This window comes from Canis aureus, chromosome 2, assembly GCF_053574225.1.
Source record: "Canis aureus isolate CA01 chromosome 2, VMU_Caureus_v.1.0, whole genome shotgun sequence".
In the NCBI taxonomy this organism is placed as follows: domain Eukaryota; kingdom Metazoa; phylum Chordata; class Mammalia; order Carnivora; family Canidae; genus Canis; species Canis aureus.
In genome coordinates, this window is record NC_135612.1 from 70,658,253 (window position 1) to 70,685,712 (window position 27,460).

General features: G+C 45.6%; 1 protein-coding gene across 7 annotated transcripts; it reads left to right on the top strand.

Annotated features, from left to right (window-relative positions):
* The first annotated feature begins 4 nt into the window (after positions 1-4).
* Positions 5-26,779, top strand: ZBTB49 (zinc finger and BTB domain containing 49). Of its 7 annotated transcripts, XM_077878420.1 has the most exons (10): positions 45-140; positions 1,042-1,252; positions 7,295-7,340; positions 8,181-8,351; positions 10,259-11,364; positions 13,852-13,898; positions 20,247-20,320; positions 21,653-21,735; positions 21,828-21,989; positions 25,667-26,779. In XM_077878420.1, the coding sequence occupies exons 4-10, from the start codon at positions 8,200-8,202 to the stop codon at positions 26,338-26,340; spliced, it is 2,298 nt and encodes a 765-aa protein (XP_077734546.1). In that variant the 5' UTR covers positions 45-140; positions 1,042-1,252; positions 7,295-7,340; positions 8,181-8,199; the 3' UTR covers positions 26,341-26,779. The 7 variants fall into 7 exon arrangements, with proteins under 7 accessions (XP_077734539.1, XP_077734546.1, XP_077734511.1 ...); XM_077878385.1 differs by lacking the exon at positions 7,295-7,340 and having other exon boundaries at positions 1,042-1,299; XM_077878396.1 differs by lacking the exon at positions 45-140 and having other exon boundaries at positions 752-1,299.
* The last annotated feature ends 681 nt before the right edge of the window (positions 26,780-27,460 follow it).

Sequence of the window (27,460 nt, forward strand, 5' to 3'; positions counted from 1 at the left end):
GATCCGGCCGGCCGAGGGGGCGTTGTCGGGATGGTTCCGCGGCCGGCGGCGCCCGGCGAGCGGCGCTGAGGGCGGCTGGCGGAGAGGCGGCGGCTGGCGGAGAGGCGGCGGCGGCGGCGGGGCGGGGAGCGGCCTCTCCGGTAGGTGCCGTCTGGCGGGAAGGCCGGCCTCGCGAGGGCGCGGCGCAGGGAGCCGGCCTAGGCCGGGGCCGCCGCCGCCGCCACTCCCGCCCCGGGCAGCCTGAGGGTCGCGAGGCGGCCGGCTGCGGTCCCGGGCTCCCCCCGCCCCGCCCCGCCCCGCCCCGCCTCGCCCCGGGCGGGCCCTCGGCCTCCGGGGGCGGCGGCCTCGGTCGGGGGCAGCGCCCGGGCCCGCGGCGGCCCAGGTCCCGTGGAGCCGAGCGCGCGTGCCGCGGCCGCAGGGACGCCGCGCGGTCGGGGTCGGGGTCGGCGTCGGGGTCGGAGTCGGCGCCGGGAGGAGGGTGATCCCGGGGCGGGGGCGGCGGCGGCGGCGGCGGCGGCGACGGCGGGGCGGGGGGGGGGGGGTGGGGGGGGCTGCGCCTGAAGGGCCCTGCGTGGGTCTGCCCGGCCCGCCGACGGCGGTTTTCCGGCGGCTGCGGAGGCGGGGGCCCGGCGGCGGCCTCCGGCGGGGTTTGCACTGGGGCATCCCCCGCGCCGCGCCGGGCCCGCACCCGCCCTCCTCGCCGGGACGTCCGCAGGGCCCTGGGGGGGGGGCGGGGGGCAGGATTCAGGCCATCACAGAAGGGATTCACCGGAACGGGCCGGGAAGAAAACGTTGTTCCAACAGAAGTGACTGACAGCGTGGCCTGGAGGTTTCAAGAGCAGGATGCTTGAGGCGCTTGGGCCCTGCGCGTCTGTTTCCTTGTGCTCCCCCAGGAAATCCCCAGGAGGGGGCCTCTCTCGAGCCTGTCTCTGTAGCTCAAGCTTTCAGCCTTCACTCGGCTCGCATGTCTCTTCCTCAAGAAGTCTTCCCTGACCTTCCTCCTCCAAGTTAATTTGGATTTCCCTCACTTGGTATCTCCAGGACAGCGGCGTTCTCGTCTCCCCGGAGTCCGGGGCACGAGGGTGCCAGAGCACGTGGCCCTGGGGCCCCAGACAGAGGCTGACAAAACTCAAAGGCCGAGAGACGGGTGGTGATGAAGCAAGAAAGGGACTCATCTCGGGGAGGCCAACGCGGGAAAGACAGAGGATTGGCGTCCCAAACGCCGTCTCCAGAGCCAAGGAAGTGCTTCCAGGTTTATATTCAGGAAAAGATGGGACAGAGGTTGGCGGATACATGCAGGTGGGCGGTGAAGGTCAGCCCGTTGTTGTCCTGGGGTCAGTCACACCAGGCCCTCCTGGCTCAGGCCGGTCGTTACTGCTTGAGGGGATAGTTTTAGTTTCCATCAGGGGATGCTTTGCCCGCAGGGTCTTCTGCCTGAGTTAAGAGATGAGCTGGAGAGAAGAACTTAATCAGTTAGAAAGAACAGAATGAAGTCAGAATGGAAGGAATGAGTTGTTCTTCCACTCCCATAGATGGACGCTGCTTGAAGGCATGGGCGGCCATGTGAGTGGTTCCCCCTCGGACCCTCAGTGTCTGGCGTGTAGGGACACTCTGTAAAGTTAGGTGAAGGCGGTGAAAAACTGAGGCAGTCTGCGGGCTGCAGGGAACAGATCTCACTCGGTACATCTGCATTTCCTCCTCGCAACAAGGCCTCGCACGTTAGGCTCATGAGATCAGCTCTACCAAGTCGGCCTGCATAGCGTCGCAGTCCGTGTAGAGCTAAGACCAGAAGCAGGCTTGCTTGCTAAAGCCTTAGCTTTTGTCATGGGGTTTTAGGGGGGTGGGACAGCAGATTAGGAATAAGCCACTTGAAAAGCATGATGGCCAAAGATGAAGGTAGGACCACTGTAAGGCAGGCCAGGTGCTGAGTGTGTGAGCTGTGGCCCCTTGGACAGGTGATCCATTAATGGCCCCGGGGAATAAACTTCTACAGATTCTTGGTGTTTGACCAAGTGTTAGTAAAGCGTTCCCACAGAACAGAAGGGTCTTTGCTCTAGGAGTTCTATGGGATAAAATTTTATTCTGGTTCTTATTCCCTTTAGAAGCACCTCTTCATTCACACTTATGCTTTTTCTTAATGTTTCTCTCCCTCCTTTTTTTTTTTAAGATTTTTTTATTCATTTGAGACAAAGACGGGGAGCAGGGGGGAGGGTTGGAGGGAGAGGGAGAAGCAGGTTCCCCACCGAGCAGGGGGTCTGGCATGGGGCTCAATCTCAAGCAAGATCCTGGGATCATGACCTGAGCTTAACCAACTCACATCTTAACCATGAGACACTTAACCACCTGAGCTACCCAGGCACCCTGTGTTTTTCTCTCTTTTCCCATATTTTCATTCCTTTTGATACCATTCAGTCCATCTTTCTACCATCACACTTTTGGTATAGATTTGTAGCATTTAAAACAGGAAGATACTGGGGCACCTGGCTGGCTCTGTTGGTTGAGCATCCAACTCTTGATTTCAGCTCAGGTCATGATCTCAGGGTCATGAGGTTGAATTCCGTGTTAGGTTTTGTGCCAAGTGTGGAGCCTGCTTAAGATTCGCACTCTATCTCTCACTCTGCCCCTCCACACCCCACTCACACATGTGCTCACTCACTCTCCCTCTCTAAAAATAAAATATATTTTTTAAAAAACGGGAAGATGCTTGAGAGATTATTTAACCTGGTGGGGAACCCCTCCATTTTTACATGTCCAAAAACTGAGGCCCAGAGTCTCCACCCATCCAGAAACTATATTAAGCTCCTGGATTGAAGCTCTTGTGTCCAGGGCACTCTTCTAGGTACAGAGATACACTGATCGAGAAGACAGATGGAGTCTGTGTCTTTATCATGGGAGATTTGTGTCACTTGTCACACAGAGTAGCTGCAAAAGTGGAGGAGCTAGGTTTGTGCTCTTTGTGTCACATCATGACACCTGCATCACACACATTCATCCTCACAGATGCTGTCCTTACCTGGACAATCTGACATAGGTGGTCAACTGACAGGGCAACTGATTTGATCTAAGGAAAGCCTTTCGTCGGTCACATGTACCTAAGAGTATGAGTAAAGGGCTTAGCATAGTGGCTGGCATGTTAGAACCGTTTCATAAATACATGCCATTTTTTATTACTGTTCTTAGGTACATGATATTTATGGTTGTGATTAATAGGATACACAAGGAATATGAGATGTGAATTGTTTTTCCAGAGCTCTCTATAACCTTGTTAGGGAGGTAACAGAATTGACATCATGAAGCCATTAGAAAACTAAGTGGTATGGAAGAGTTATGATTTCTACAGTCAATGTAAATTGTGGAAGAGCTTATAACTGTGCATGTTACTTCTATATAGCTGAAAAATGTCTAAAGCAGGTTCAGAATATTTGCTGAGTTTTAGCATTTAAGTCTATAGAGGAAGGTTTTGTGTTGTATATTTAATGTCCTTTTTCTCATGGGATATAGCATAGCTTAAGAGCATGGGCTCCACGGATACGAACCAGTCTTTAAATCCTGGCTTCAGGGGCAGCCCGGTTGGCTCAGTGGTTTAGCGCCTGCCTTCAGCCCGGGACGTGTTCCTGGAGTTCCGGGATCGAGTCCCACGTCATGTTCCTCACATGGAGCCTGCTTCTCCCTCTGCCCGTGTCTCTGCCTCTCTCTCTCTATGTGTATGTCTCATGAATAAATAAATAAAATCTTAAAAAAAAAAAAAAAGAAAATTTAAAATTAAATAAATAAATCCTGGCTTTGGAACACAACAGTTTTATGATCTTGGACTAGTTACTTAAATTCCTCATTTCTTACTTTCCTTACTTATAAAAAGATGAGAATAGAATTCTGGTAGCATTGTGTTAATGGATAGAATGTGCATAGCAGAGTTCCTGGCCCATAGTAAATAATTGGTAAGAGAATAAGCCAATAATGCTTTTCTTTTCAAGCAACTGACAGGGTAAGGTAGGTAACTGGTTGCTCCATCATTTGACTGTTAGGCTCCCTTGAGGATTCAACAGGGGACGGTGCCCGACCACCTGACATAATGCTTCCCTTTCTGTATTCTTGTTTTGGGTGATAAGTAACTTCTCCCACTGCTTCAGTGTTGTTCTTTATAAGGATATCACCAGTTTTCCTTGTATCTCACCCTATCTCAAACCAGGAGATCATGCCAATACTCTAAACTTTATATATCAGAAAATAAGCTTTCCATAAAGAAATAGGGGAATCAGAATAAGGTGTAGAGTTGGGGGTGAGATGGTGGGGGTGAGTTTTAGAGATTCAAAGTTGAGGGGTCATACAGTTGGAGACATTTAGCAAAAAGACACGTTTGGAAGCAGTGATCAAAGCTAAAATTTCACATTTAGGAGTTGTCTGCTTAGAATAGATGAAGGCCGAGAATAGGGGTGATTGTCTAGGGAAAGAAAGGCTCAGGGGCTGAATCTTTTTTTTTTTTTTAATTTTTTTTTTATTGGAGTTTACTTTGCCAACATATAGCGTAACACCCAGTGTTCATCCCATCAAGTGCCCCCCTCAGTGCCCGTCATCCAGTCACCCCAACCCCCCACCCACCTCCCCTTCCACTACCCCTTGTTCGTTTCCCAGAGTTAGGTGTCTCTCAGGTTCTGTCACCCTCTCTGATATTTCTCAGGGGCTGAATCCTAAGGGACATTATTAACATGTGGGACTTGCAGAGGAAGAAGTACAGCATAGAGATGGATCAGGGGCGTAGTAAGAGGACCTGGAGAGTTCTGGGGAGGCAGGATGTCAAGAAGGAGGAGGGCAGGCCATACTCTACATGCTGCAGCACAGCTGGGGAGATTGGGCTGAGTAAAGGCCACTGCGGGCAAGTGTTTCAGCACAAAGAGAATGGCAGCTAGACTGCAAGGGGGGAAAGGAGTCATGAGAAAGCTAAGTGGGATGTGTAGTTGCTGTTTTGGGAGGTATAAAAGAGGCCTGTGATGTATATATGTACCTAGCAGGAGGGTTTTGTTTTGCTTTTTTTCAACGTGGGACGATCTTGGTGTGTTTGTAGGAGCTGGTGAGCCGGTAGGGGACAGAGTGAAGCAGTGAAAGAGCCTGAGGATGGGACTCCTGAGTGGCTCAGTGGTTGAGCATCTGCCTTTGGCTCAGGGTGTGATCCTGGAATCTGGGATTGAGTCCCACATCAGGCCCCTTGTATGGGGCCTGCTTCTCCCTCTGCCTGTGTCTCTGCCTCTCTCTCTCTCTCTCTCTCTCTCTCATGAATAAATAAATAAAATCTTAAAAAAAAAAAAAAAAAAAAAAGAGCCTGAGGATGAAGCCAAGTCCTGGGGGAGGCAAAGCTGGATGGGGTCAAGGGGACAAGAGAAACTGACTTTGCAGAGAAGGCACATTTCATTCTGTGAAGCTGAAGGGATTGATCAAGAAATTTGGAATTGAGTAAAGAATTTAAAGGCACTCAGATTATATCAAGCTATCCATGGGCTCAACCTCTTAGTGAAGTCGGGGTTGCAGTCACTTACAGATGAAGGAGACATATGTGGTGGGAAAGATATGAACAGAAAGGACTCAAACTCTATTGTAGGAATATAGAGGGAATCAAAATAAACATTATTAGCTTGCTAATTAGTAATAGAGGTTAGCTAGTGTGGATTTTAATGATCAAGTATCTATCTGCTCTATGCCAGGCAAAGATGAGTAAAAATGGTACTCTCTGAGCTCATAGCCGAGTTGGAGACACAAATGATGGAGCATAGCAAGTTATCTTGCGGAAGTATGTATGGGGTGCCGTAAGATCGCAGAAGAGGGACCTCAGAGTTGGACTTGAGGAGGGAACAGAGGAGAAGAAGGAGCAAGTTTCAGGATGGCAGGAAAGGCTTCTAGGAGTTAGTGACAGCTCAGCTAAGCCCTGATAGGGGAGTGGGCCTTATCTGGGTAGTGGGAAAGTCCAATGTAAATAAAGTATTCCCAGGACAGGAAGTATCAGAACCAAAGCTTTTTGGAGAGAAGCAAGGCAGAGGTCTGTAATCTGCCTGCTTCAGAATCACCTGGAGGCTTACAGTAAATGTAGATATCTACGCTCCACACTAGACTGAGCAGAACTCTGCATAGTATCCAGGAATCTGCATTTTTATCAGACTTTCCAGGTGTTCCTTAGAGATGACATTTGTTGAATAGTTAATGTTAGTTGCTGTTCTAGATGTTCACATAGGCTCTCACAGTTGTCTCAGTAACCCTTGGGATAGGATGAGGAAAGTGGACATTGAGAAGTCATTTGCCCAAAGTCATACAGGTAATAAGCAGTGGCTAGGGTTCTAAACTGTCCCCAACACAGCTTGTTAGGGAGGCACAGGTAGTTTGTTTGACTGACATATAGTGGGCACACTGAGGGATAAGGTGATGGTGATGATGGTGATAATAGAAGAAGGTGATGGTGATGATGGTGATAATAGAAGAAGGTAGTGGTGATGATGGTGATGACGATGATGATAGAAGAAGGAGCCTTGTTAAAAAGCTTAGGTTTTGGCTTCATGGTCTAGTGACTTTTTCAATAATCCTTATGTACTGAGAATGAAAGCAAATAAGGCAGATATTGGCTTATCAGGTTTTTACTGTACCAAACTGCCACTTTAACCTCCATAGGCTTGTCCCAGTCTGCCTTCATTTCTCCCCACTGCATTTCTTTTTTTTTTTTTTTTTTAATTTTTTATTTATTTATGATAGTCTCACAGAGAGAGAGAGAGAGGCGGAGACATAGGCAGAGGGAGAAGCAGGCTCCATGCACCAGGAGCCCGATGTGGGATTCGATCCCGGGTCTCCAGGATCGCGCCCTGGGCCAAAGGCAGGCGCTAAACTGCTGCGCCACCCAGGGATCCCCACTGCATTTCTTCTAATAATCATGTCTCACTGGATTGTGCACCTGGACATGTACCTATGCCTTCCTCATCTGTGTTGTATGTTCAAGTGTCTAGCTCTAACTACTGTATTTATTTAGTTGTGTGTGTGTGTGTGTGTGTGTGTGTGTGTGTTTCCTTAGTAGAATTTAACCTTCAGGAGTTTGGGGACTTGGCATGTTTTCTTTGTTGTAGCCCTAGGACCTGGCACATAGTAGTCACTCAGTAATAGATGTTGAATATGTGAAACCTTCTAATATTGACCCTCTCATCTTTCTCTCTCTCTCTCTCTCTCTCTCTCTCTCTTTCTCTCACATATGTCCTACCACTTACTTGGCTTCACCACTATTAAGCTCAGCAGGCTCTTACGCTTTCTAATATTTCTGCCCCAGGTTCCTGCGAGACAGATCTCTGCTACAGTAGTGTCCTAGCAGAGAGGTAAGAAGGAACAAATATGTTTGGGGCACCTGGGTGGCTCAGTCAGTTAAGTGTCCAACTCTTGGTTTCAACTCAGATCATGATCTCAGGGTTGTGAGATCGAGCCCCACATCAGTCTCTGGGCTTGGCAGGGAGTCAGCTTGAGATTCTCTTTCTCCCTTTCCCCCTCCCCCCTGCTCATGCTCTCATGCTCTCTCTCTAAAATAAATAAAATCTTAGGGAAAAAAGGGAACAAATGAGTAGACATGCTGCTTTGTGATACCTCTTTTATTATTATCCAGTGGTGCTAGTTTAACTTCTTCCTTATGTCCCCAGATAAGCTCCTAATTTTCCTACCTTCTGATTCAGTGCCCCATACACGGGTGCTCAATACATATTGATGTCATCCAGTTGGCTTTTTTCTAACTTACAAGTGTCTATGTATATGTTTTCATTGAACTTTCCCTAAGTAGAAACGAGAGAAGTGCACATAGCGTTATCACGGTCACATTCTACATCAGCACTCTCAAATATGGTGGCTATTTAAATAAATTGAAGGTTTAGTTCCTCAGTCACTCTAATCACATTTCAAGCCCTCAGTGGCCACATGAGGCCAATGGCAACTGGACTGAACAGTGCAGATACAGAGTATTTCCATCATTCCAGACGTTTTTGTTGAGCAGCACTGGTCTGATACCTAAGACAAAATTTTTATGGTTTTTTTTTTGTTGTTGTTGATTGGTTTGAACTTGACTGACAAGGAATCATGATCATGAGCTGCCTGTCACCTAGTGGGTTCTGGGGCCATCAGGTCTCATTTGTATCACTGAGTCACTGTCTCATTCACATTCTTTGTCCTAGGTCTCCTGGCTGGTTGAGCATGGACCCGGTTGCCACTCACAGCTGCCATCTCCTCCAGCAGCTGCAGGAGCAGCGCATTCAAGGCCTGCTCTGTGACTGCATGTTGGTCGTAAAAGGAGTGTGCTTTAAAGCACATAAGAATGTTCTAGCAGCGTTCAGTCAGTATTTTAGGTACGTATTTTAGACTCTGTACAGAGGAAAAGCTCTTCTAGCATGGTATATTTTGACTAATTTTTTTTTTCTCCTTGGATTTCACTGTCCTTATTTTTGTAGCACATATGTGAGTTTTTTACTTTTTGTATTTAGAGTAACCTGAGAGCAGAAGAGTTTTAATTAAAATATATTTGGGCTGATTGAGAGTGTTTTGGCACTCTGTCTTTGATTTTAATAGTTCTAATTAATGTCAGTCTTCTCTATATATTTCGTATCCTTTTAGGATAACAAGATTGAGGAGTAGAATTCCTGGTAAGAACTTTTTTGTGATAATTGGAGGGGAAACATCCCACATACTATTTTTTTATTGAAATATTTTAGTATTTGTTTTTCATTTGAGTATTCTAAGAAAATAGGTTTGGATTCAATTTACTTATTCCCATAATTATTTTTAGATTATTAGAGTTAAGTATTTTATATACATTTCCTGATTAGCTGAGATTCATCTCTCTAAGCACTAAAGATCTTTTTAATATCTTCCCCCCCCCCCTTAAAATGCATACCATTTTACTGTTCTAGTAAACAGTATACAGAAGGTGATTTAATCTTTCCTTGGTAATCTGGAGTCATCAGATTAAACCTCAGCTCTCATATATGTTCCAAGTACATATTATAATGGGTGAGCTCACTGAGGTAGGCAGTACTTTTTGTCCTTAGGCAACATGGACCCAGATTGGGCTTTTCCTATCCCATTTTAGTTTGTACTTCCTTTAGGTAAGAACAAAACTGAAGATTGTTTTGGGGAAGCAGGTGATCTGGTTAGACACGGTTAGATGACATTTCTGCAGTGAACTTGCATGACCAGTCACCTAAGTAAGCTTGGTAATTTACACGTAGTACGATTTCATTCACCTGGGACTTGACGTGTGCCCAGAGTAGAATGCCTGGGCTTTAGAGGTGCCTCTCTTCCCTCCTTAACTCATAGAGCTTTACTTTTTCTCCCTGCTGGTTCGTGGACCATTGGGTTACTGAGAAACCTCTAACAGATCTGATTACAAAATGAGTGTATATTGTGTCCTGAGAGTTGTCAGATCTGTAGAGATAGAAAGTAGAGAGGTGGTGGCAGGGGCCTGAGGAACTGGGCAGGGAGAGATGGGAGTTAGTGTTTAGTGGGTCCAGAGTTTCTGTTTGGGAAGATGAAAGATTCTGAAAATGGTTGGACATCAGGGTTGCATAATAAATGTGCATGTACTTAATGCCACTGAATTTACAGTTGGGACTATATTTTTAAGCATGAAGTTTTTAAACACTTCAAAATGGATCAAATGTGGGGTGCCTGAGTGGCTCAATCAGTCAAGTGTCTCAGGTCTTGATCTCAGGATTGTGAGTTCAAGCCCCACATTGGGCTCCACCGAAAAAAAAGATCAAGTGGTAAATGTGTATATTTTGCCACAATTTAAAAATTAAAATAAAAAAATGTATCAAAAGTAAGTGTATTATAGCTATTTTTATTTTTAGACGTTTTTAAGGCACTTAGATGTGGAAGTATTTTTGTTACATGTTTTATGGTCTGAAATATAATTTATCAGACTAGACATCAAATACTGAAAACTGTGTCTCCTTTACTATACTTTATCTGTATACAATTAATAATACATATAGATGATTATATTTTTAAAAGAACAACGAGTATTTTTCAAAATTTTACTTTGAGATCTGTTTGGAAGGTTGAATATTCAGCACACTAATTGAATTCATCTGAGTTGCTTTATTGATTGGCTTACCAAAATTTTTTAAAGGATTAAAATGTACTTAATTTTAAAATCTTGGAACTTAGAGAAGGATAGTACTTTTTAATATTAACATGAGCATTATTTATAAGGAAAAATTGTCATACTGTAAACAGATATCCTTTCTTTTATCAGGAGCCTCTTTCAGAACTCTTCAGGCCAAAAAAGTGATGTTTTTCACTTGGATATTAAAAATGTAAGCGGCATTGGTCAGATCTTGGACTTCATGTACACATCGCATCTAGATCTTAACCAGGACAATATACAAGTAATGCTGGACATAGCACAGTGTTTGCAAGTTCAAAATGTTCTGAATCTGTGTCACACGTTTTTAAAATCAACCACTGTGGAGCAGCCACCTGGTGTGTCTTGTAATAATGCATTCTCCCTGCAGAGCGCTCTGACTGCTGATGCTAACTGTGTCATAAATGAAAACTACCCTCCTCATTTGCTGCAGCAAGAGTGTCCTGCGGATATTCCACAGAGTAAAGTTGTGGATGAACCACATACTCATACTCCATCATCCGTTAATCTCCATCACTCTGCAGGTGAAGCATCCAAACAAGCACCCGACACACTGGATGGCAACTGTGCAGAACTGCCTTTCAGACAGCCAAGTTACTACTACAAACTCAGAAACTTCTACAGTAAGCAGTACTCTAAACAGCCTGCATGTCCCACTCACGAGAGAGTCAGCGAGCAGCCCTTCACTTTCAGCACGTCCACAGACCTCAGTGCCGGGGAAAACCAGCCCTGTGCCGGCAGTCATCCTGAATGTGTCCTGGAGTCTTCAGAGCACTTGCCTTCCCACTTCTTGGCCCAGCCGTTGAGTGAATCTGCCCCAGATCCTGAGTCGGACAACACGTGCCAACTACCAACCAGACAAATGAGGCTCAAAAAGGCCATTCACCTTAAGAAGTTGAATTTCCTCAAGTCACAGAAATGTGCAGAGCAGACACCCGAAGCCAAGACGGATGACGATTCAACAAAGAGGATAGAATGTGCTAGCACAGATACTGTAGAGAAAGCTAGCAGCCACAGTGCTGGAGAGAAAGAAGGTGAGGAACTGGTGAGTTCAGAGCAATTTAACTGCATGAACGAAATGGAGACGCCCGAAGAGCCTGCCGCACTGGAGGAGCAGTCCCAGATGCTTCAGTCACAGAGACAGTACACGTGCGAATTGTGTGGAAAACCATTTAAACACCCCAGCAATCTGGAGCTTCACAAACGGTCTCATACAGGTACACTGATTCAGTGCCCACAGGCAAAAGGGAAGGACCTGATACAGATGATCAGACACTACTGCCTGCTCCTGCTTTTGTAAGAAGTTTTGCTGTTGCTTGATGATGTCATTGATAATCCCCCCCCCCCAAATCGAAGGAGCATTAGCTTCTTTTTTATATTATACTTTGGGTGATTACTTTTAAAGAATAATCTCAAAGTTCTCAAAGTTCTGTAGACGCTTTTATAGAGCCAGCTTAAAAAGATGGTACATTTTTCTTTTTTAATTATGGTTTTATATGATAAACTTTCCATCACTCTAAAAGCATAATAAATCATTCCGATGCACTGAAATGTACTCTAAAATGGATAAGCTATATTTGCTTTTTAGAATTAGAGTAAGTTTATTTTTTAAAGCATGATGCTGTAGATTCATTCAGATGTAAGTAATTTAGAATAATAGTAAAAGTGCCCTGCAAAGTGATTTTCATATCAGATTTTTTTTTTAATTGTGGTTTGGTAGGAAGAGGTAAACTTTTTATAAGAATCAACTTTAACCATGTGATATTTTCAAATGAAAATGCTTCCACTTTGAACATTGAATTTTCAGTCTTATTACCTTAATTCGTACTTCGTCCTCTTTCCAAGAAGTTTATTTTTTCCAGGTGCTCTTTTGAAGGTGTTACATAGTACATATATGTTGTGTTTCACAATACTTACGTGTTACTTTTGTTCCTGTAGTTAAACTTGATGACTCTAAAACAGGTTCTAAATTAATGACAATTTATAGCATGAGAAATAATACGCTAAAGGATGGTTATAGTGTGACCACTTTAAAGTGCTTATGTAATTGTGGTTACTGATCTGACATTCTCTTATCACTGGATTTCCCATTTGCTTCAGTGTTTGCTACCTTGTACTACTGAAAGACTTACTGTAGATGGAAGCCTTCAGAAGTGTTCATGTATTTGAACATAAAGTGCTGTCAGAAGTAGTAGTAGTTTAGAATTACTTTCTATGAGGACACTATCAGTGACTCAGTTTTGCCCTTGGAGAAACTTGATTTAAGTCATTTCTATTTGCATGAATTTCCTAGAGCCTCATGATCATTAGAATTTTTACTTGACAGACATAACCAGTTAGCCTTAAAGAAAACAAAACTTACCTTGTTTCTTCTGAAAGAACATCTTTGGATGCCAGTGGCCATACAGTCATGGCACAGATGTTTACCAGGACTTAAACCAAGAGGAGCTGCACTTCTCAGATTATGGTCTGGAGAACCCTTTTAGGGGGTCTGTGAGGCCAAAACTGGTTCTGTCATACTCTGTGATGTCACTTGCCTTCTTTTCCTTCTCCCACGAGTGTGTGGTGGAGTCAGCTAATGGCTGCAGCTACTCTGGTGGCCAGTGAAGTATCTGGCCACAGGCTTTAAAAACCACTGTTTTCATTTTTGATATGGGCTTTACCAATAGGTATAGCCCATGCAAACAAGAGCTCTTTAGGGTCCTCACTTAGTAAGAGTGTGAAGGGGTCCTGGAGAGTAGGGTTACTGACTTTGGTCACTAGTGAATGGTGGCCTCTATTTTTCAAACTGTTGTAACTTACACTGGGGTCTTTCACTTAACATTATCTGTCATCCCCATAATTTCAGACGTAAGTGTAGTCACCGAATACAAGATTTATGTGATTCTAATTACTCAGGGTCAAAACCTCTGTCTTGGCCATGAGCAAGCCATTGAACCATTTTAGGAAAAGATCAATACAAATATATCCTGGCAGGAGCTCAGAAAGCTGGTAAACCAGCAAACCCTAGCAACACAGTAAGAAGGGAAATGCTAATTTTTTAAAAGAATCTTAATGAAACCACTTGATTTGAGGAGAAGGGGAGGAAAGGAAGGTTCTCAGTCTTCAAGGCCTACTAGGGTTTCACAGGTGAAAGTGATACCTTCAAGTACATTGTCTATCTGTCAGTGTGTTCAGAGATGCTCAGTTTCTCTGTAGCAGAGTCCACTCTCTGCATCTGTTCCCTACCAGAATGCAATTACTCAGAGTTAAATCAGAGGTGAGAAGTGGGCAGGGAAGCCCATCTCCTGGGCTGGAATCCTGTTTCTCCCATCAGCGTGTGTCAACCAAGGCTGAAAGGCAGTGGAGAGGGTCTCTTTCCTGGCACGTTTGCAGGAGGACCACTCTGTTTTGGGCTCCACTGTGTGTCCGCCTCATTTGGTGAGAACGAGTCACCCTCTTGTGTCAGGAATTGGTGATAAAGGGGTCAGGCTAAAGGGCAGGTGAACAAGATGCTGCTGTTGACCAGATCATCTCTGCTTGCCACCTAAGGGTGCCAGAGAGAATTACAAGGGTGTAGAGACTGCTCATTTCTAGACTTTGATGAAGAGGTGATGCTCCCTTTTGAAAGGACATAGGAGATAGTTTAAACATTTTAAACAAAATTATTGTGCAAATATGACTGCTGATTTTACAAGTTGTTATTTTGTTTTGTTTTGTTTTAGGTGAGAAACCTTTTGAATGTAACATTTGTGGGAAACATTTCTCTCAGGTGGGAATACTCTTATTTACTGTTAATAATTGGAAACCTGAAACCCAGTGTTTTTTTATTATTATTACAAATAAGACATACGTTGGACTTGTGAGAGAAGCCTCTGATGATATCTGTAACTTTGACTTCATACTGAATCAGGAGAAAATAATTTTCAAGAAAAACAAATTTTTAGTTTATTGGGGGGAAAGTAGTATTTTTTCTAAGCGTATGAACTCTCACCCCCCTCCCTTTAAGAATAGGTCCAGTCCTAGTATATTCCTTCTCTTTCATGAATAAATGAGTGAAGTTTTTGGTAAACCACAGTGAGCCCACTCCTGGAGGCTGCATGCCATGCTGGGCCAGATCCAGAACACATGTCATCTTAGTCTTATTGGGACTAAAGTTGTTAGAAGGTGGAGAACAGAGTAAGCAGTTCTCGTTCCTGCTCCAAACGCCTTTTAGCTGACCTCTGATTATAGCTCATTTAGGCATATATTAATTCTCTCAGGCAGCCAGCATTTGCTGTACCCTCCTATGGGCCATGTGCTGACCTGGGCACTGGACATAAAGAAACCTAGAGTTTTATTTTTGTTTTGTTTTTTTGAAACCCAGAGTTTTATTAATGTTTTAGTGCAAATGTTGACTGTAGACCAGTGGGAACCTACTTCTGAAGTAGGAGGAGGTAACTTGCTCTGCCACAGGCCAGACCCTGGCATTCCAGAGCTGCCCAAGAGCAGCCACTGCACTGCTGTTTTTATACCTGGCTGTGGTGGGTGCAGTGAATCCTATAGTAGTGGCTTGTACGGGTGCTGCTCCCCAGAACGAGGGCTTCAGGCTGGGCCTTGATCCAAGAGTAGAGCCTCTAGGTCGAGAAGAGCTAGGCAGCAAGTCCTCTCCAGCGCACAGAAACTCAACAGCAGCACCATGTTTTGACGCATTCCACATGGAGCCAGCTCTCCCCTTCCTCCTGCGCATCCAAACCTCTGCACTCAGTGACTTTTTCGCCTGCGACTCCCTGCAATGCTGAGATTCCCCAAGTCCTAACCTCTGCCTTTTGCATCTTTAGTCCATACTTGCCATCCACGAAAACACCTGGCACCCTCTAAATGTTCAGTAAGTTTTTGCAGAACCAAGGGGAGTCATCAGCCCTCCAGCTGCCATGCACTTGAAGCCTTGCTTCTTCATTGCAGGCTCGCCTGCAGCTTCCAAGCTGGGCTTGTGGAGCCGGGCAGTCTGCATTTCGATCCTGCCCCAGGCTTACTCCTCAGTGACCTCAGGCAAGCAGCCTCACCTTTTGGCACTTTAGCTTCCTTGTCTATAAAGCAAAGGAGATTAGATGGGTGAACATGGCAGGTGTGTGGAGAGTACATGAATCAGTAGGAGTAAGAACTCCTGCCTGGCACATAGTTAGTGCTCAGGGACATCACCATTTTTCCATCCTGGTGCTGGCCCTTCTGTTCTTGCAGACCAGTCTTCCACCACCATCTTAACCTTATAGCTTTGGAGTGGGGGAAAACCAAAGGCCTGGGCTAATGACAACCATAACTTCATTTTTCTAATTCTTAAAAATAGGGATCATACTACCTCATGTGAGCATTAGGAGTGGGCTTCATTTTTCTAATTCTTAAAAATAGGGATCATACTACCTCATGTGAGTGTTAGGAGTGAGTGGAACGATGGCCACGAAAGCCCTTCATCCATTTAAAATGTGGTAACAGTGTAGGTTCTGTCCTCCTTGCTTGAAATCCTTCTGTGACCCTTCATTGCTAATCACAGAAAACCAGACATCCAAGCATGTGTAGTCCACTTTCAGCCTCCTCTCCCGGCACCAATGCCAGGGCCTGCCCACAGAGATTCTGATTCCGTTGCATTGAAATGGGGCTCCAGCGCTGGCATATTATTGTATTACAGTGATTTTGAAGTGTGGCTAGGGTTGAGGACCACTGCTCAGACTTTGTCCTACACTTGCCCTCTTGAATCCTGTCAAGGGTAGCCCTGACTGACAGGCACTAGAGAAATCTGCCTCTGTGTTGGTGTCTGTATTTTTGTCAGATTTTTGTGAATGTAGGATTATGTATAGTTGCAGTTTTCAGATGCATATTGCTGTTTTATTTCATTGCGAAATTGTGAATTTTTTTGTGAACAAGGACTTCTTTGAAAAAAACTTCCTTCAGCAAGTGTTTGCTGCAAGCCTCCAGTGTCCAAGGACCTCTGCCACATGTCGGGGAAATCTACCTAGGGAACAGTGTGGGCAAAGAAAAGAGAGTGGTCATTCCTGCCTGGAAGAAGTGGTGTTTGGGGTGGGTGAGGACCTGAAATGTGTTAAGAGATTGTTTAGGTAAGCCCCGAAGACAAGCAGGCATTTGATAATCCTGGGGTTCTCTGGTGTTCTAGGACAAGAGAGCTGTCAGGTTATGTAGGGGTACTTGGTAAGTAGCACCCACTAACTATCCTTCACCTTAAGCCAAGCATACATTTCTTAGAATGAACTGGAGTAAATGTGGTAACACTGGATTGGAATGCTCTCATGCTGTTGCTGGCATGTTTGCTTTGATAGAAGTGAGTTTGTAAATATTTTCCCTTCTGGAAGACTGGCAAGCAAGAAAACAGATTTATCAATGAGAATTCCTCTTTTATGCTGGTTACTCAATTTATATTTAGTAGAATCCATCTTGGGGAAAAATAAAAGTTAACCACAACTTTGATGATAAGTCTGTAAGCAGTATGATACATGAGCTTTGAGAGCTACCGTAATCCGAGATTGCGACAACAGACTGTCCGTCTCTTAACATCATTCTGGACACGGTCTGTGTGCAGATCTCAGCCCTCAGGAGCCCTGCATACTTCAGAGTGTGAGTGAGACTCTGTCCATAGTACCAGGGTCCCGGTCCCCGAGTGCGGTAGAACCTGAATCAGTGGGTGCACCCAGAGGAGAGGTAAGGTAGGGGCAGGTCTGCATACCTGTGATGTGAGAAATGGGAGGAGGAAACTGGGTGTACTGAGCTGGCTTTGAAAGAGGAGTAGAGCTGTTTGGTCTCTTCAAAGGAGCAGACATGGAAACTTGGAGCAGACGATGCAGTGCCTTTTGGCAGTGCTGTCCAGAGAGGGGTGCCCCAGGGCCAGGGCGCAGGGGAGGGGACCTGGAGACAGATGTGCTCCCCCAGGCACTGACATGGCCTGGCGCTATGGGTGACAGGATGAAACTCCACCCACGGGGAATGTGCAGGAAGAAGAGTATTTCAGTGAGCTTCTCCTGAGTCATGAAACTTCTGGCCCTAGGGTAGAGTCCCTACACTCCCAGCATAACATTATGATCTCAGAAAGTACAGCAAACAGCTTGACAAAGCAAGAGTACATTAAGTCTTACATATGTATTTTTATTTTTTAGTGACCTCATCTCCTTGTTTTAGGTGTAAAATTAGAAAATTTATGGTATGCTTAGCATGCTTGGCCTACTGTATCCTGTAGGCCCTGCTGGCAGTATAGTGCTCACTGCTGTTTAGGTAACAGCTTTATGTTCATCTCCAGATTTTTTTCCCCTGTTAATTTTATTATTTTGTGAAATCCTAAAGTCCCAAAACTCTTAAACTAGAAGACTTTTAAGATCTGAGGTTCCTTTTATATCTAAAGTGGTATGATTCTTTGGCTATTTTTTCTATAATAATCAGCTGGCTTCAGAAGAATGCTCTGATAGGGAATATATGCTTGGTTTGTCCATATTTAAATGTTCACATATATAGTAGAAGGAATTATTTTTTAAGTTACTCAACAAATCAGATGTTAGTTCTTTAATAAAGCAGTTTTTCTGTGCAAAATCCTGACAGCTCCTCCTAATTTAAAATATTTGCTTAGAAGGAGCAGAGCCTCCTTCACTGCTAATACACTGTAACATAGCTAGACAGCACAGCCACACTCCCAGCCTTAGAGTCCACAGAGGGGCCTGGGTGGGAATATTTGATCCCAGCTATAGGAGCCTAGGCTGATTACTTCCTAGTAATCAGCATCTGTTTACAGATTATCTGTTTACTTTTCTGTAAAATGCGATACTATGACTTTGTAAGGGAATTGTGCTGACGAGGGGACACAGTGTCTGCAGCTGCCTGGTAACCGATCTCCTACTAATCGATAGTTACCACTTGTTAGAGCTGTCACATATCCAGCTACAAATAATCTCTAAGATGCGGACTCGGTACTTAGCCCATAACTGGTACTAGAGTAATTCAAAGTTTACCAAAAATACAGATACTTGACTAAAGATCAAATCATCTGCCTTCCGGTTTGCAATGTAATTTGGCATAAATCATTATCAGCATCATTGGACTTTTTTGCCTGAGTCTTTCAGTATCTAATCTACTTTTACACCATTGGTTAGATCAATATGTCCTCCTTTATCTGGCAGGAGATTTTCTTTATACATTTCTGATATTAAATAGCTAAAAAAAAACATTTTTAAGGGTTTGTTTTACTGTTGCTTATTACACTCTTTTAAGTGGAAGACCCTTGATACTTGCTTTGGAAACAAGTAATTGTTACACTTGACTTAACCAGAAAAGATGCAGCCCTGCTAAGAATTGACTCAGAATACATTTCAGTCATGACACATGGTTTACAAAATAACTTGAAACAAGAAGGACCTAATTTAACAGATGAGCAGATGGTGCTATTCAAATTGTTACATAATTGATGAGCTTTTTCTGGAATTTGGAATTGACTGACTTAAAACAGTCAGTGGTGCATTATCTTACCTCCCGTGAGCTGTTTCCCCCACGGCCAAGTGACTACTGAATCGTCAACACAAGCTAGTTTATTCACAGAAACTTATGAGAGTGTAGACTCACACAAACCAATGTTCATTTCTGGGCCAATCGTGTAACAGGAGCAGCTCTTTCATTTATCTGAATCTGAGTCTTTCAGCTGGAAAAGAGAGATGGCTCTAGCAGTGACTAAGTGGTTTGGTGATGCATGTAAGGGCTAGCAGGCCAAATGTAGGCTGCTGTTGACATTTGTTGTTTTATTATTGTTAGTAGTCATTCTCATAAAAGCTGGGGATTTCCCACTGTTTTGCCAAATCTTTCCCTTTAGTTATCTGAAATAAGCCTAGGTTTTTTCCTGAGCCACATTTATCACATTCTGAAAGATAGTACATAACTCAGTGATTTCCCAGAGCCTGACACAGAGAATCTCTGTGTTCTGTGATATAAAACTCACAGGTCGCCCTTTCTCTGCTTTTAAGTTTCCACGCAGAAGTAGACCTCAGACCGTCCCCAAACTCATGGCCATGAACTATCTGTGTATTTTATTTAAAATCCAGTTTGCATATTTACAAAGCCAGATTTGTTAGTTGGGTGTTACTGTTCGTTCTCCCTTTTTGGCTTATATTGTGCATAATGCCTGTGCATTATTACCCTTGGGTATATTCATTCATTTCAGTGTTTTTGTAATAGAACACTATAAAAAAAATTAGGTAGGGGATGTGGCAGATTGAGTCTATTAAGTTAAATTCCAGCAGTGGAGGATTTTGTTTTCAAATCCTAATTTGAAACATTAGCCAGGAGCTTTTTTAATACAAGGCAATTGCAGTTTTAATTTCAGTGTACTTTAGGCAATTTCCTATCGACTTCCTATTGATTATTACATCAAATCTATTTTGTGATCTGCATTTAAATAAGTTATTCTTTGTGAGGCCCTGCTAGTTTCAGAAATTAGGAACATAAGAGGCCCTGCAGTGAACCTGCTGCTATGAAGTTCCTGATGTGCATTTTTTGCACAAAGGTAAAAAAAAAAATGACAGCCCTGTCAGGGAGAACAGCAGCACTGCCGGAGGAAGTCCTGTTTGCACATGTCATACCTATTTATGAACAAAAGCATGTTTTTAAAAAAGAAGAAATCCTGAAATAATGAAGTATAGGTATTACTTTTTTTCCCCCTCAAGGGACACTTGGATATACATGGTCCAAGTTAAAAACTCCAAATAAAGCATCCTAAGGTCTATTTAAAATACAAGCTTGGCAGTCCCCAAAGCAGCCTCCACGGTGTGCAGGGCCCATTTAAGAGAGAAGCAGCACAGTGCATGCCTGAAATGGGACAAGCCAGGGGCGCACGTGGAGCAGGCGCTTTTGCTCAGAGCACAGGATGGAGATGCATCTGTGTTCAGCAGATTGCTGGGGCGGAGCTACTCCTGGAGTTAGAATTGGGCTGGTCCCAGATCTCCTTGCACATGGTTGCTTTTGAGTTGTGCATATGTAATCTTCACTTGGAAAGTTGGACCGGGACCTGCCTCAGCCTGTCAGTTTTCCTTTTGAATTATATGACCTTTAAGATCACTTTTCATTATCGGTATGCTTTTTCTCCCCTGCTTTCTTGCAGGCAGGTAACTTGCAGACTCACCTACGTCGGCATTCTGGTGAAAAACCATATATCTGCGAAATCTGTGGAAAGAGGTCAGTGCTGGGCTTATACTTCCATTTGTAAGGAACAACTCGTAGTCTGTCTTTGAACTCCGTGTTCTCTGAGCCACCAGGGCTCACTCTGTCGCTGAGGAACACATGTAAATCGTCCGGCTTTCCATGATGAGAAGAACAAAAAGAAAGAAAAATGTTAATTAAAAGAAAGAAAATCTAGGACAGGAGTCTTACAAAATGGGATTTTATATGAAACAAAATTATTTTATACTAAAATTTCCATTCATTCCAAGAATGTTAGCATAAACGTCCCCATGGAGGTGACTATCTTATGGGGGAAAAGAGACTTGCAACTGAAAGCTTGGGTGTCAGGAGAGAGGACCAGAGGAGGTAGCCTGAGCTGAATCAGGGAAGGGCCTTGAGAGCTCAGCATCGGAGGAGGGGCCTAAGTGGGGGCAGGGCAGGGTCTAGAGGGACCCTCCTCCCCTCACTGGGTCATTTGTTGGGAGTGCACATGCTCTCGAGTGGTTGCATTCAGGCAGCAGCCACCAGTCATTGACATGACAGCGATTCAGTCATTCATTTATATAACCTTTCAACATTTTTTTGGTACCTACTGTGTGCTGAGTGCTATGAGGGGAACATAGAAATAGTACAAGCTCTGCCTCAGATAAGGTCATCCTCAAGGTGGTGGGCAGACATGGGACAACTAAAGTCAGAGTCCTCTGATGCAGCATGTGCCTGGGGATGCCAGCAGGAAAAGCAGCACTGGTTCAGGTCTGGGAAAACCACTGTCCCTGCAGGTAGCAGAAAACAAAGAAATATGAGTTGCCCAATCCTGACGTGTCTCCCTTTTCTGCTGTGGCCACCTGAATACTGATGACCCCGTTCAGTGCCGGGGTACTGCATACTGCTCACTTCCGGTACCTCTGTAGTGCGCACTCCTGGCTGTTTCACGTGGTTGTGTTGCTTCACTGTTGGCCTTGTTTTACACGTCTTAAATGGAAGCCTTCTGAACTCCATTTAAAAGTAAGGCATGTATTTAAAATCAGGTCTATAGGCAGCATCTCCCCAGTGGAACCAGCTAGACAATCAGGTATGGTGGAAAGGAAGCAGATTTATGTCGGAGAGCCTGGCTTGGAATTATTCCCTGAGCCAAGTAGTCAACCATCTCTGCAGAAAGATGAAACTAGGAGAAAAAATAGTAATAACACCAAAACAACGCACATTTCAAATGAATCAGGCCACTTCTGATTACATTCTGAAGGAACAAAGGTAGCAGTTCACCTCCTCCCTCAGTGACTTGCAATTACAAAGATTTGCAGCAATGTAGAAAGAAGTTGTTGATTGGAATTTCATATTACCTTTCAGGTTTGCAGCTTCTGGTGATGTCCAGCGTCACATCATCATCCACTCGGGGGAGAAGCCACACTTGTGTGACATCTGCGGCCGAGGTACTGCTGCGGGTTTTTCCCTTTCTGTCCTGAAGACTACCAATTGCAATGTTCTCGGTCCTTCCGCTGAACACCTGTTATGGTCTCTCCAGGGTTCAGTAACTTCAGTAATTTGAAGGAGCACAAAAAGACACACACAGCCGATAAAGTCTTCACCTGTGACGAATGCGGCAAGTCCTTCAACATGCAGAGGAAGCTGGTCAAGCACCGAATTCGGCACACGGGGGAGCGGCCCTACAGCTGTTCTGCCTGTGGTAAGTGTCTGGAGGGCATGGACCAGACGGTCACCCGGCCATCCCCGCTGGGGACAGACCCCAGTCTCTCCCCACTCTGTGGTTGGCTGTTTTGGTGTCATGCTTAAATCATCCCTGTTATAGATAAAATGAAGGTGGCACTGTTTACTGCCTAACGTGGTCTCTGGTTCGTTCCTGTGTTCACATATCAGACATTTACTCTGTGAGTTGCCTCACAGAGTGTCTGTGAGGTGTCCAGAGCGCTGGGGACAGCCTACTGAGGCTACTGAGAGTCCCAGGTGCTGCGTGCTCCTGGTCCAGGTCGGTGGGGTGTAGACAGTTGGGAAAGTGTGGGAGAGCGCAGTGTGCAGCAGTGGGCGTCAGCATCACGCAGACCAAAGGGCTGGGTGTGGGGGCTGCAGTTTAACTGTCCTGCGGGAACATTGAGAACATGTGATGGGGTCAAGAGGGAGGGCTTCTTGAGATGCTGTGTTCAGAAACAAAGGTCCCTTCTCCAGGCATTTGATGCAGTGGTGAAGTCTTGGGAGGCGGGGGAAAGCTGGCGACCTCGCTATTGAGGGATGTTATTGCTCACGTTAGGAAATGGGGACTGTGAGTCAAGTCACCTGTGACCTACGATCACAGTGTTTGAGCCTCTGAAGAACTGTGTGTGTGTGTGTGCACGAGTGCCTGGGACAGGTGGTTGGCAATGTGAATTGAGTCACTGAGGAACAAGTGAGTGACTGTGTTTGTGGTTTCCCAGTTAGAACAAAAGGGGAAACTGTTCAGGCTCCACAGTGGGAAGGCTGGAGCCGAGCACTACTCAGAGCGGCTCTTTCTAAACAGGGCAGGACTTCTGGGATGTAACCACAGGTCTTTGTTTTTATCTCCCACTTAAATTGTGTACAGATTTCCTGGCAACTCCATGACTATTCTCATTACTCCTTATCAAAGTAAAATTGTGTTGGGGCACCTGGGTGGCCCATTCAGTTGAGCATCTGACTTTGATTTCAGCTCAGGTCATGAGACCTGAGATCAGGGTCATGAGATCGAGCCTTGTGTTGGGCTCTGCGCTCAGCATGGAATCTGTTTCCCCTCCCCCTGCTCACACTCTCTCTAAAATAAAATAAGATAAAATAAAATAAAAGTAGGATTACTTTAAATCACAAATGCAATCTCAAGTCACTAAAATGTCAGTTCCAAATTATATTACAGTTGCCAACTTGATTTAAGGTTGAATTTTCTCTTCCCTCCTCCACTAGAACTTGTTGCTGGCCTAGGACCCCGGGCAGAGGAGGAAGTAGAGGCCCTGCTGCCACACCTTATGCTTCTAGCCCATTCCCCTCCCTCACTAACCATGGTTTCTGACCCTGACAAGGTCATCCTGGAACCAGGGGAAGAAAAAAAGAGCAAGAGTGTTCGTTCTTACAGGACAGGTTCAAATTTTTGTAACAGCTTCATTGCGGTAAAATTCCCATACCATGGGATCCCTGGGTGGCGCAGCGGTTTGGCGCCTGCCTTTGGCCCAGGGCACGATCCTGGAGACCCGGGATCGAATCCCACGTCGGGCTCCCGGTGCATGGAGCCTGCTTCTCCCTCTGCCTGTGTCTCTGCCTCTCTCTCTCTCTGTGACTATCATGAATAAATAAATAAAATCTTTAAAAAAAAAAAAAATTCCCATACCATAAAATTTACTCATTTAAAGTGAACAATTCAATAGTTTTGGTATGTTATTCACGGAGTCATAGAACCCTCACTATGGTCTATTTTAGAACATTTTCATCACCCCAAAAAGAAGCTCCCTGCATGTTAACAGTCACGCCCTGCTCCTACGCCCCAGCCTAGGCTACCATTAATCTGCCTTCTCTCTCGGGATTTGCTTGTTCTGGACATTTCACATAAATGGAATCCTACAGCATGTGGGCTTTTGTAACTGACTTCTTTCACTTAGAAAATCTGCTGTGAACACGTGTATGTAGTTTGGGCGTGTTTTCATTTTCTTGAGTTCAAAAGATGGGCTCAGTTTTAAGGTGGCTTCACATTCTGGGCTTTTTCAGGGAATAGAGCTCCCCTTCCTCTGTTTCCCCTCCCCTCCTCACACACAACCCCCCTCGCCCCCCCCCCCCCCCCCCCGCAATGTCATTCTTGTTCCAAAGATTTCCTCTCCTACCTTCCCCTCTTCCTTTCCCCGCATTTCTCTGCACTTTCTCAGGTGCAGATGTTTATTTTCCTCAGCCCTGGGTCCTAGCTCCTTATTCCCAGGAGACTTTCTCTGTTGGGGTCTCCCTGCCCCTCTGTGCAGATCTCTCAGGCTGGATTGAAGATGAATCCTGGCAGCTCACTTGCAAGCATGACCTTTGTCCAGTCTGTGGCAACACTACGGGGACTGCAGGCCACGGCCATGCAGAGGGACACCATCCTGTCTGCACTAGTGCGGTGGATTTCCTATGCGGGAGGCAGGTGCCACACCTTACCTTGCCATGAGGACGGTTGTGAAGTCTGGCCCCCCTGTCTTGACTGTCTCCTGGGGGGACCTCCACTGTGGCTAAAATTCATATGCTTTAAGGACCCCAGAAAAGATTCCCATTTGCCCAGTAATTTCCACTACTGAGAATTTTTCTGAAGGAAACAGTGAAAAGAAAAATATTAATTGAACATGAAGTAAAGTAGCAATCAGGTGGAAGGCACCCAAACGTGCAGTAAATCGAGGAATGGTTATGAAATAGCTCCTATCCATATAAACCATATGTTGTATAGACAGTGCAGCAGACGGTGAAAATGCTTTTACTGTGACGTTACGTGAAGGAGACTGAGCCTGACTTGCAGGCAAAATGAAGACATGAAGAAGACTCACCACAGTGTGCCTCAGTGTTCTGTAGGGGGAAGAAGTGCCAAAATGTAACTTGTGGAAGTTGACACCTAGTTTGTTCAAAGGTGTGTGTTTTTTTTTTAATGGCCCACCGCTGGCTGATGAGGGCAGGATGGCCTAGTGTTCACACGCATAAGGGAGAAGTTGTAAGTACATGTCCTCGTACCTGCGTGACGTATTATCTTCTGTGAATACGTGATGTCTTCTGTAAGGTTCTTTATTGGTTGTTTTCTTCTGACCTTCTTACCTACTTTAATCATGGAAGTAGATCCCCTACCTGTGTTGTATACACAGAAAGGAAATCGAACTGAGAGAAGTGTAGGTAAAATTACATTATGAGCAAAAAGATGTTTCTGAATTCTAGATTGGCCATGTTAGGTTTACAAAAACTTAAGCAAGCCTGGCCAGTAGAGGCAGGCACCTTGGCTTCCCAGAGAGGCGCTCCTGTGCAGGGAGACAGGGTCCCTCAAAGGCTCGCCCTGAGGTACCCACAACCAGGTCAGAGAGATGCAGCTCAAGAAGAACAGAGGAGTCTTCCAGAGGAGTCTTCCAGAGTGAGCAGGTGATGGCAGGAGGAAGAGGAATGTCCTTCCAGAATGTCCTCTTCTAAAAGGATCCCATTTTGGACAGCCCCAGTGGCTCAGTGGTTTAGCACCGCCTTCAGCTTGGGGTGTGATCCTGGAGACCCAGGATCGAGTCCCACATCGGGCTCCCTGCACAGAGCCTGCTTCTCCCTCTGCCTGTGTCTCTGCCTCTCTCTCTGTCATGAATAAATAAATAAAATCTTTAAAAAATAAATAAATAAAAGGATCCCATTTTCATTTTGCAGGAAAATGTTTTGGGGGATCTGGCGACCTCCGCAGGCACGTGCGCACTCATACCGGGGAGAAGCCGTACACGTGTGAGATCTGCAGCAAGTGCTTCACGCGCTCGGCGGTGCTCCGGCGCCATGAGAAGATGCACTGCAGGGCGAGCGCAGGCCGGGACGCACTGCATGAGCTCACTCAGGCCCTTGAGACCCCCGACCTGGAGAAATCTCAAGGCTCAGATCCTTTTGCCCAAGATGTGTCCGTGACCTTGATGCCCGTGTCGGTCAAGCTCCCTGTTCACCCCGTGGAAGACTCAGTGACAGAGTTTGACGGCCATGCCACCAGTTCCTACTGCAAGTTCCGGCCGATGGTTCAGCCTCATGCAGGCGGTGAGCCAGAGAAGGTCAGTCTGGATCCTGGCAGGCGTGCCAAGCCCCCATCGCAGCCAGCACAACATCAGGCATATGCTTACCCAGACGTGGCCACTGCGGCCGGCGACCAGCCACTGCAGGCTGACAGCCTATCCCTGGGCCGCTCGTCTCTGGCTGCCCTGGACAATCACTGTGGTGATGCGCCAGGCAGCCGCGGGCCTGCCACGCCGTACAGGAACTCCGAAGGGCAGTTCTTCTCTAGCATGACCCTCTGGGGGCTGGCCATGAAGACGCTGCAGAATGAAAACGAGTTGGACCAGTGATGTCTGGCGGTGGCATTCTCTGAGCCCAGTGGACTAGTATCCGCGCTTTGGGGGAGAGCATTTTTTCCATGGCATCCCTTTCTGACCAGCCCAAGAGGAGTTGGACCATCACTGTGCTGGTGGTAACAGAACTGGAAGCATGCAGAGCCCCAGGATTTGGGACGGAGGCTTGGCAGCAACTCGTGCAGGAGGGGAGAAGTGGACAGCCCGAGAAACCATCCCACTGACCTTGGCTGGCACAACAGTGCACACATTAGGTCAACTGCTGTCCATTTCAGTCACGCTAAAGGGAAAAAGACATATCTAGTATATAAATATTTTTGCATTTTTTACATTGAAATTTGTACGGTTTGTATTTTTATTTACACAAAAGTTTTATTTGTGTATGAAACTCATGCTATAATTTAATTTGAATAAATGAAATTGACTTTCTATATAATGTGTTTCCTCCAGCATTTTTATTAAAGATCATAGTGGTATAAAAATAAGTATCAATAAGGGCTCGTCCTACAGGGATGAGTCCTAGTTCAGTTCAGCCACGAGAACAGGACGTCAGTCCTGGCTGCCACTTATGGTTAGGTCACAGGCAAGCTCCTCAGCCTCTCAGAATCTTCTCTGGGTTTTCTTTTCTACAGTCTGAGGTAAAAGCCTTGCAGCACCCATACAGGGCCCAGTGACCTCGTCATCCCTGGTTGCTTGGCAGGGCTTCCTGAACATGTATTTCCTCCTTGCCTTCCCAGCAGACCTGCCGGCCTCTGTGACACGAGGTGTGTCTACGGGGCTGTCCCTAGACTAAGTGAGCTCAAGCACGTGGAAATGCAGGTCCCCATGTGGCACAATGCGAGTCCTTACCCTTGAAACTGCACAAAGGACCCTGTACAGATGCCGTCACTGCCCACTGTAACTCCAAAATACAGTACCAGCAGTGAGAGAAGCAGGCAGGTGATGGTGCTCGGGAAGGCAGTGTGGTTGCAGACTCAAATGTGCACTTTGAAGTCCGACTCAGGTTCGCCTCCAGGTTTTCCCCACCAGGACCGGCCCTCTGGTCCTGCAGCTCTGGAGCAGCGAGCATATAGTATCCCCGTCTTACAGATGGGAGAACCTGAGGTTCGCATGGGCA

Excerpts from the sequence above, each read along its gene's own strand:
- ZBTB49 (XM_077878385.1), top strand. The coding sequence starts at position 1,154 with ATGAAGCAAGAAAGGGACTCATCTCGGGGAGGCCAACGCGGGAAAGAC. Across the intron at positions 11,365-13,851 it reads TCACAAACGGTCTCATACAG|GTGAGAAACCTTTTGAATGT; the intron begins GTACACTGATTC and ends GTTTTGTTTTAG. Across the intron at positions 21,990-25,666 it reads CTACAGCTGTTCTGCCTGTG|GAAAATGTTTTGGGGGATCT; the intron begins GTAAGTGTCTGG and ends TTCATTTTGCAG.